The sequence below is a fragment of the Octopus sinensis genome, linkage group LG18 (assembly GCF_006345805.1).
Source record: "Octopus sinensis linkage group LG18, ASM634580v1, whole genome shotgun sequence".
NCBI classification, from domain to species: Eukaryota; Metazoa; Mollusca; class Cephalopoda; order Octopoda; family Octopodidae; genus Octopus; species Octopus sinensis.
The window spans coordinates 1,077,881-1,088,066 of NC_043014.1; the positions used below are offsets into that span (position 1 = coordinate 1,077,881).

Sequence of the window (10,186 nt, forward strand, 5' to 3'; positions counted from 1 at the left end):
GACATAGAGTGGTAGGAATATAGCTGCTGTGAGCATTCCGAATGACCATCGAATCAAGAACAGAATTCCGCGTGCTTTGTTGGCAGCATGGACGCACTGGGCCGAAGGCGAAAAGGAGGAATCCACCAAGATACCCAGGTCCTTTACCTGATCGGTCCTCTCCAGCAGCAGACGACCCAGCTCGAAATCAAGTTCAGTTGCAGGAGGAGAGCCAACAGGCAGATGACAGCACTTTGACACGTTCAGACACAGGTCCCATTCGTTAGACCACTTCCAAATTTGGTGGAGGCATCAACGAAGATCCTCTATATCACCGCGAGGAGCGACCAGTTTGATATCGTCGGCAAATAGAAGGGTGTGTTGCGTGAGGTCGTCGGGCAAGTCATTTATGAAGACTAAGAACAATAAGGGCCCAAGCACTGAACCTTGAGGCACGCTGTTTCCGATGGCTGGATAACTGAAAAGATGGTGGCGTGGATTTCCACCTCAGCATCCGAAACTCTGAGTTTTATCATGGCTACCGAATAATTGTCACATATTACTTTTCCAGATGTAAATATATTGCTTTTAGATTTGGCTGTGGCCATGCTGGGGCTCCCTGCTATGTATTTTATTGATTTCAATTTATGAAAATATTAAAATTCTCTTGCAACATAAATCAATAACTAAATATTATAATGGAGATATATTTTTGATATACAAATTTTATGAAGAGTGGTTAAGTCGATTATTCAGCCCCCGTGGTCGACTGGTTCGTATTTTATCAACCACCAAATAATGAAAGGCGTTTGAACTTAGAACGTGGAGAGCCACAAGAAATCCCGCGAAACATTTTGTCTGACGCGCCAACAATTCTTCCCTTACATTAATAGTATCTGTAGACCAGACCTAAATATCACCGGCGACTATTCACGCCCGACACCGTTCAGTTTCCTGTTGGCGATTTCGTCTTCACCTCAACATGGTAAGTAAAAGCGAAAGTTTATTCATTTATAAAAACATTGTCTCACAGAAAATCCGATGAGTTTCATGACATAAAGCAATATTTAGTGTATTTGAAGATTTTACTAGAATAATTATTTCGTTTTAAGCCAGAAATCGTCGAAGCAGCGGTCGTCTGCCTTAATTGATAAACGACACGTCGCCTGCCCCCCCCTCTTTTAATTACGTCTTTATTTACCAAACATTTCAGCTTTTAACACTTTATATTCAGCATTTATATATATTTATATATATATATATATATATATTGGACATTTCTTGTTGAATTCAAATATTAACCGTTTTTGTCTACATTTCAATACAATGGTGGTTTTGTGGGGGGGGGGAGACCCTTTTTAAAAAAAAAAACTCCTTTTTTCCTTCATCTTCATGTCTTGGAAACAAAATCCACATCTGGAATATAATAAAATGAAGAATAACGAAAAAGAAAATCATTTTGCTGCTGGCGATGGGGGGAGACATTTAAAAAAAACTGGATTTTAAAGAAAATTCTTCTCAAAAAATTCCCCCCCCCCCTCGGCCCCAGTGTTTTGAAATATGGAATAATATAAAGATGTGGAAGGACGGAGAAATCCCAGTTTATGTGACAGCAAACACCCTGGAAATAGTGAAAGAATCCTTCCACTTCCTTGTAGAAAGGACGAGGGTCAATTATTGCTTTTTGTGAAATAATTTTTTGTTTAAAATGTTTTTTTAACCCTTCCCCCCGTCCAACTCGGGACCCGATTTTCAAAGTAAATTTTTTACTATTATCTCCGTCTCACGAGAAAATCTTAATTGTGAAAATAGACAAATTTTCATTAAAACCTCGTATTTTCCATTCAATCGTTTCATCAGGTGTAAAAAGATTTCTTTTGGTGACTTTCAAATGTCTTTTATGACAAAAGATGCGTCGTCTCCCCCTCTTAATTTGACGAACACCCAACTCTTTTACATGTTTCAGTCATTTGACTGCGGCCATGCTGGAGCACCGCCTTTTAATCGAGCAACTCGATTATTCTTTTGTAAGCCCAGTACTTATTCTATCGGTCTATTTTGCCGAACCGCTAAGTGACGGGGACATAAACACACCAGCATCGGTTGTCAAGCAATGCTAGGGGGACAAACACAAACACGCATATATATATACATATATACGACGGGCTTCTTTCAGTTTCCGTCTACCAAATCCACTCACAAGGCTTTGGTCGGCCCGAGGCTATAGTAGAAGACACTTGCCCAAGGTGCCACGCAGTGGGACTGAACCCGGCATCTTTTAAGGCCCTCATGCTTTCCGAAATCCGCCGAAACTTCACCTGATTATATATACACTTTAGATGAGTTGTAGTGCACCTGAGCACTGTACACAATTATTATTATTATTATTATTATTATTATTACCACACACTAGGAAAATATTTTCAATCGTTCGGTTTCACACACAAAACAAATCTTTTGCCTTTTTTTTATTAAAGATTTTGTTGTCCTTCACGACCTCCTAACTCTAGTTTTGTGAGAAGTTTCAAAATATCTGGTTTTATTTTCATAAAAATTAATTTCCTGGTTCATAAAATATATCTGATAATTTTGAAATTAATATTTTTTAGTCACAAGACTCTAAATGTGACACAGATATGTTGTGATACCCGTATTTACCCCTAATAAATTCAGGACAAAACGGGGGTAGATCTACCCCCAACCCAACAAACAGGTTTCTTCGTAACTGTCCCAAAAATGGTAAAATATTTATTGTACGAAATAATTCCAAAATTTAAAAGGGGTGAAGCAAGTTCGAACCTTGAAAGATTCTAATAAAACTTTACAATTCAAAACTAATTGACTTTTGAATAATTTACTCCCCACTCAATCCCTTCCAGAGTTAATCTACAAATGCAATTAAATTGGGAAAACATTTGGGAATTCCTCTTGGAAAACGATTTTTAACTTTGAAAAGCAGAACTTTATTATTGTTCTTCCCTTTTTGTTTTCATTTGTTTTCCATGGTTTAATTTTTAAAAGTGTTAAATTAATGAAAGGTTGTTGATAATTCGATTTATGATCACAAAATAAAACGGGAAATATTGTCGCTGTTCAGCCATGTCCAGGTGGACCTGTGTCAGAAAAAGAAGTCTGTCACCCAAAACTTTTCTTTTTTCTAAATATTTCTTTGGATTCTTATTTATAAAAATGGAGATTTTGATGTTTAGATTAGGTTTTAGCCAAAAGAAAAGAAAAAAAAAAAAAATCAGCCTTCCTAATTTCTAACATCTCACCCCTCTAATTTTTTGTTTTTAATTTTCTTAATTTTACACATTCTTTTCTTTGAATGCCGAATTATGTCATAATTCTCCGAATTTACCAAATATTATGAAATAGTTATTCCTTCCATTTTATAGTGGTGGTCATGGTTGTTCAGTCCCTTCATATTTTGATAACATTCACAAAGAAAGTACTAAGGTACCCTCGTCTAATAACCTTATCTCAGATGTCAGAAACTTGTCATAATACGTGAGGTTGTGGCCTTCCTCTGACACTTTGCTTTTTAATCTCTATAAAGCTACTTTTCTTTCTGATCGCATCAGGTTGTAGTAATGTTGCTGGAATCTAATTCATTTTATAAATCTCTAACTATTTAAATCCTTTTTTTTATTAAATCCATTGACTTTTAATCCCTTTTTCTTTAATCCTAATCAGTTGACTGAGCACTTATTTGATCATTTTGATGGGATCTGTTGCAATTAAGTGGTGTGTGTGTGTAACACCACCTGAGATGTGTGTGTAACACCAACCATCACATGTGAGCAGAGAAAAGGGAGCCTCTGTGTGGTTGTTCCATCTGCTAGAAATATCAGCCAAATCTTGCTCAAACAACACCCGGTCAGTTTAAAAAATGGGTGGGGAACATATATAATTTAGTCCTGGATACATTCTGTCTGTATAAAAGATGGGATGGTCATGGCTAGAACACTACTTGATCAGAACTTGCCTTGGGCTAAACAACAACAGCAGCAACTACTACACTACAGATCTTGTACCAGTGACAATGTTAATCAGACTATTTGAAGGGAGAGGCGCAAACAATGATGTGCTGAATCTATTTACAGCTAAGTGGACTGACCCAAGAAGAAGCAAGTTCTGTGAGAGACCGAACCAAAGTCTCTCCCTTCACACATCATCATCATCATTTAGCGTCCGCTTTCCAGGCTGGCATGGGTTGGACGGTTTAACTGGAGTCTGGGAAGCCAGGAGGCTGCACCAGGCTCCAGTCTGATCTGGCAATGTTTCTACAGCTGGATGCCCTTCCTAATGCCAACCACTCCATGAGTGTAGTGGGTGCTTTTTATGTGCCACCGGCACGGGGGCCAGGCGAGGCTGGCAAACAGCCACACTCGTGTTATCTGATATACTGTGAACCATTATTTGTGGCTTAAATTACTTTGGAGCAACTTCTTAAAATCTTGTTTTCAAATTTGTCGTTGATTAAAATGAACTGAAATGTGTATACATGCACACACATATTCCATCTTCACACACACACACACACACATGCTCATTTTCTCTCTCACACCATCACCACTCTACACACCCCATCCCCACCATCATTGAGACGTCCAGTTCTGACCTCCCCCTCATGTTTTTCTCTCATTCTCCCTGTTTCAGGCCAACAAAGCCAGTGAATGGTTCTTTGTCATCGGAGTGATTATGTCATTGTGGAGCGCTTTCCTCTTTGACCACGACAATGTCATCTTCTCCAAACAAGTGCGCAACGTGGCCCTCATGGTAAATATCACAGCTTTATCGATTCTTTTATTGATCTTTCTTCTGAAATTGGAGTCAATTGAATGAAATTAAATATATTTAATGCAAGAAATACATTTCTTGGTGCAGGCGTGGTCGTGTGGTGAAGAAGTTTGCTTCCCAACCACATGATCTCAGGTTCAATCCCATTGCACAACACCTTGGGCAAGTGCATTTTACAATAACCCTGGGCCAACCAAAATCTTGTGAGTGGACTGATAGTTAGTTAGTTAATTTTTTGGCCCAAAAAGCAAAAAGCAAGGCCATGTAGGGGGACATGGAATTATGTACAGGGTGGTGTTCATGCAAAGAGTTCAGGCCATTTCTGGTCAAGAGAGACTTTGAACCGAGCGGTCGTCGGCATCTTCACTATTTCGTCCGGCAGCTTATTCCATGGATCCGCAACCCGGACGGAGAAAGCCCCTCTCCTTCGATTGAGATGAAATCGTCACAGATAGAGCTTTTCGGAGTGACCCCCACAGCCAACGCTCTGGAGCAGGTGTGAAGAACAGCTCTTTCGAGAGGTTACACTTTCCGCTTATGATGTTGTGAGCAAGAATGAGATCACCACGGCGTTGTCGTTTTTCTAAAGAATAAAGATCGAGCGTCTTCAGCCTTTCTTCATAAGACAAATGGAAGCCCATCTTTTGTATGTATGTATATACACATAAACGTGTGTGTGTGTATACACATACATGTATATGTGTGTATATATACATACACATACGTGTGTATGTAAGTTTGTATTTCCCCTGTCTCCACATGTGTCTGCTGTTTGCAGACAAAAGACCCCTTTATAGCAGTGTTGTTTCCGGTTCTCCATGTTACCCATTTCTTGCTTGTTTTTCAAGAGGTTTTGGGATTATTGTGTTGCTTGATGCTTGGAAATAAGAAGGGGTTGATGTCAGGAGGGGCACTTAAGTTCTAAGCCACTCCAGCCATGATTATCCCATCTGTTAACAACTATGTCAAATGATTACATTGTCCACTGTCTCCTTTCTTTTCCCTAGACAGTAGGGTGTGATTTTCAGAAGAATCAGCTGCTATTTCTAGCAGGAAAAGTGGCTCGATAGAAGCTCTCTCTCTGTAGGTTTAGCAAAGTTATTTTCTACAATAGGCGCAGGAGTGGCTGTGTGGTAAGTAACTTGCTTACCAACCGCATGGTTCCAGGTTCAGTCCCACTGCATGGCACCTTGGGTAATTGTCTTCTACTATGGCCTCGGGCCGACCAAAGCCTTGTGAGTGGATTTGGTAGACAGAAACGGAAAGAAGCCTGTCGTATATATGTATATATATGTGTTTGTGTGTCTGTGTTTGTCCTCCCAACATCGCTTGACAACCGATGCTGGTGTGTTTACGTCCCTGTCACTTAGCGGTTCGGCAAAAAAAAAAACCAATAGAATAAGTACTAGGCTTACAAAGAATAAATCGTGGGGTCGATTTGCTCGACTAAAGGCAGTGCTCCAGCATGGCCACAGTCAAATGACTGAAACAAGTAAAAGAGTAAATAGTCTCGTAACAAACTACAGTTGATGGTAGACTCTTGGTAAAACAAGACCGGGTGGGGTGTTTCTCGGGTGTAGCTATTTCGTTTATATTCCGGGTGTGTTTAGTGAAGACAGCAATGACTACACCCACCTAATCCTTATTTTTTTTCATTTGAATTTATTAAGATTAGTTGGGTCTAATCCATGCCAGCATGGAGAATGGACATTAAATGATGATGATGATGTTTTTCTGCTAACCCAAGAGCCACACCCTTTTCTCCTTCCTTAATTTAAGAACCACACCATAACTTTGATTAATAGTGTCTCATTTAACTCGTTAACCCAGTCTCCTTTATACTATCTCGTTAACCTATGTCCTTAAATTATGTCAAACATTAAACCCCGTTGAGATGTCTCTCCCCTGCTATATCTGTGACCTGGTTTCAGTTGAGTCTTGGGGCTGTGTTCAAAGCCCTAATTATGTTGTTTCACCAGTTTAACTGACCCCTGGGGATCACCATGTCACTTCACCTGTGACAAGTTATATTTGTTCAGCCCCAGTTACACTTGTTTCCCCTATAAATCCTGCGCACATCCTCCCTTACATTTTCACACACTCCCTGTCCTACTCCCCACCCCACATAGCTAATTAGTTTTTTTTACTTTTCCATTACAGATGCCTCTCTATTTGATTATTTCCTTTGCTGTAAGTAACCATTCAATTCTTCTTATTCCTTGTTTTTCTTTGTTTATCATATATATATATACATACATCGTAAAAACCCATGTAATTTGCACACCTGTGTAATTTATGCAGGTGATTTTCAAGATAAAATTTGTCAAAAAAAGACTTCTACTCATGTAAAATTTGCTGCCAAAAGTTTTCAGAATTGCTGATATGGCCAGAGGGGAAAGGTTTTTAATTTAGTTGTATTTAGCATAATTTCACTTATTATTAGATTTTATTAAACTTTCATTAAATAAAAGTAATTTCTGTTTAACAGGTATCACATTGAAATCTGTTAAATTAGGAAGTGTTTGTGTTGTTTATAATAAACTTTATTTTACATTTCTTGCCCACAAGAGTTTATGTCTGATCTTTAGCTTACTGCTGTATGTCTTCTCAAATCATGATTGCAAGAAAAGTTAAGAATTATCAATAAAAACCAAAGCTGATAAATACACACAGGTGTTGCAAATTAAGTTTATTACCAATAAACATCAGCTTGGATGACACTTTACTCAACCGACAGAGTAAGGTGACCGATCAAGCTCATTATGTAAACAGAATTCTGATTGCTATCAAAAGTGTCTTCTTGTCTCAAGCTCTGATTTTCCGTCTGTTCTTGTCGGAACCTTTGATATGAAGCATCGAAATTTTAATCCCTTTCACACTTATAAAATGTCAAGCAAACTTTAAAACTTGTCATTACCATTTTATCGAAAGGAGAAAATAAACAGCTTTGCAAGTTTAACTCGGTGTTTATTGGGCAAAAGAGGTGCGGAATTTAAGAAGCGATTTGTATCTGCATTTAAATGTATGTTTATGTTCAGATACGTGTGTCTGTTCAAGTTGTATGTATGACTGTTACTCTGTCGAAGGTTTTATATATATATATGCATGTACATAAGTGTATATATATGTATAAATTATATACATACAGATATATATATATATATATATATGCACATATGTATATGTCTATGTAAAATAAAAAAAAATATTTGAGTTTAACCATTGTCTGTGAAAATAGAAACATGTGTAGATGGATAAATGTGTATACTTTAAGATTATATGTATGTATTTGTGTGTATACATGTTGATATGATTGTGTGTGCTTGTACCTACGTATAAATCATTATTTGTTCTGTAAAAAAAACCTTTTCTGACATTAAATGAGTCAACTTCTGCTACAAATGTTTACGTTTTGGACGTCTTTTTGCAACAACAAAAATTTCTAAAAAATTCAGGAAACCATCAACTCATGTAATTTACACACTCCCTAAAGTTTTTTATTTTTGCAAAAAAAACTGCGTAAATTACATGGGTTTTATGGTGTGTGTGTATATATATATATATATATATATATATATATATATATATATAGGTATGTGTGTGTATGTATATATACATAGACATGTGTGATTGTGATAGTTATAAAACAAATGTATTTTCCTTCCAGTTTTTTATGGGGACATGGTGGGGGAAATATTACCTTATTTGGAAGTAGGTGAGGGTTGATGACAGGAAGAGCATCCAGCAGTAAAAATCCTGTCTCAGCAAATTCTGTCCATCCCTTACAAGCATGGAAAAGTGGACATGGGAAGATGATGATGAACATGATGATGATGATGTCCTCTTATTCTGTTGTATGGTAGACGTAGCCTTATGTTGGAAATGAAATTCAAGGAAAGAGATTCTTTTGAAGCTTCCCAAAGTCCCATCTGCATGATTGGGTAGTACTTGGTGGGCAAACGCTAAATCTGTGTTATCGGTCAAAATTGGTGGATAAATTAGTGAAACTCTGATGTGTGTTGTGAAGTGAATTCCTCACACGATGGCCATTGACCTGGTGGTGTGTTGTTACTCCTTGATTTAACTCTTCTGCCAAAGTAGAAACTCATTCTTGACACACTCCTCTAACATGTCACACACACACACACACACTCAATCTCCGTCTACACATATATATATATATATATACATATATATATATATATATTTTTTCTCTCCTTGTTTTTTTTTCTGTGTATCTTTCTGTCGAAGAGCGTAGGCTTGAAACGTAAAAGACTTGTTCTATTTCTATTCCTGAGCGCTATACTAATACATTTGTTTGTTTGTACCCCACCTGCCTTCGTCTTTTGTTTATTTTCGTAAACCTTCCCGTTATATATATATATATATATGTGTGTGTGTGTGTCTGTCAATGGATTTGTAAAATCACTATACCTACCCCCATACTATTTTCATCTCCACCCCAATTACCGTGACCACCTCTCACCCGACCATTCTCTCTATTTCCTTCCAGTGTGTGTCTCTAGGAATCATTGGATACCATGTGGCCACATTCAATGACTGCATCAATGCTGCCTCAGAACTGAAACAGGTAACCAACTCTCTCTCTTTCTTGCTCTCTCTCTCTTACTCTTTCAATCTCTCTCTCTCTCCTTCAATCTCTCTCTCTCTCTCTCTCATATAAATTCCCTTCCAGACCCTCATTTAAACATTTTAACTTTCAAATATTGATTAATAATTTAATTTAAGGCAAGTTTGCTCTGCGTGTATTGTATGCATATTCATAGTGTATGTGTCTGTGTGTGTGTTTATATGCATATGATATGGCAGGTGTGTTGTCAGTGGGAGCACTAGGTCAGACAGGATGTGCCGGGTATCCGTCTATAGTCTTGATACTCTGAGTATTATTTAAATGAAATAATATTTCTCTTTTTCAGCAACTGAAAGAAGCCAGAAAAGACCTGGAGAAAAGAGGATTCAAGTTTGAACTGCAGTGAAGCCGGAGGGTGATGGGTCTCTCCTCTCTTGTCCTGCACTTCACCTTTCACCCCTGGACACCTTAGACATGTCCAACCAAACTCCATGTCCATCTGGCCAGAGCAATGACCTTGTTGATCCTTTCCTAAGCCATCCGACGGTCGTCTCTTACAAATGAAGAAGTTTCCTACAACTTTCTGATGGGGGATGGCCACCACCTCCACCAAAACCACAGAAAGAAGTACAGTTTTTGTTGTCTTTTTTTGTTCGTTTTTCATTTATTTTTCTTTAAAAATGTCAAAATTATTTTCATTCTTTTGGAAAAGTCCTTTGGGTGGTGGGTAGTGTAGTAAAGGGGGTGGAAACACATAAAAGAATATACACATGTGTGTGTGTATACATGTGTATATATTTATGTATATGATGT

The 10,186-nt window shown here is 37.9% G+C and overlaps 1 protein-coding gene across 1 annotated transcript; it reads left to right on the forward strand.

Moving 5' to 3' along the window:
- The first annotated feature begins 812 nt into the window (after positions 1 to 812).
- On the forward strand, positions 813 to 10,186 carry LOC115221731 (dolichol-phosphate mannosyltransferase subunit 3). Its single transcript, XM_029791943.2, has 5 exons — positions 813 to 964; positions 4,642 to 4,761; positions 6,943 to 6,972; positions 9,296 to 9,373; positions 9,720 to 10,186. The coding sequence occupies exons 1-5, from the start codon at positions 962 to 964 to the stop codon at positions 9,777 to 9,779; spliced, it is 291 nt and encodes a 96-aa protein (XP_029647803.1). The 5' UTR covers positions 813 to 961; the 3' UTR covers positions 9,780 to 10,186.

Bases quoted from the DNA above. Each gene is read 5' to 3' on its own strand.
- LOC115221731 (XM_029791943.2), top strand. The intron at 4,762-6,942 runs GTAAATATCACA...TTTCCATTACAG, and splicing joins TGCGCAACGTGGCCCTCATG to ATGCCTCTCTATTTGATTAT. The intron at 9,374-9,719 runs GTAACCAACTCT...TCTCTTTTTCAG, and splicing joins CTGCCTCAGAACTGAAACAG to CAACTGAAAGAAGCCAGAAA.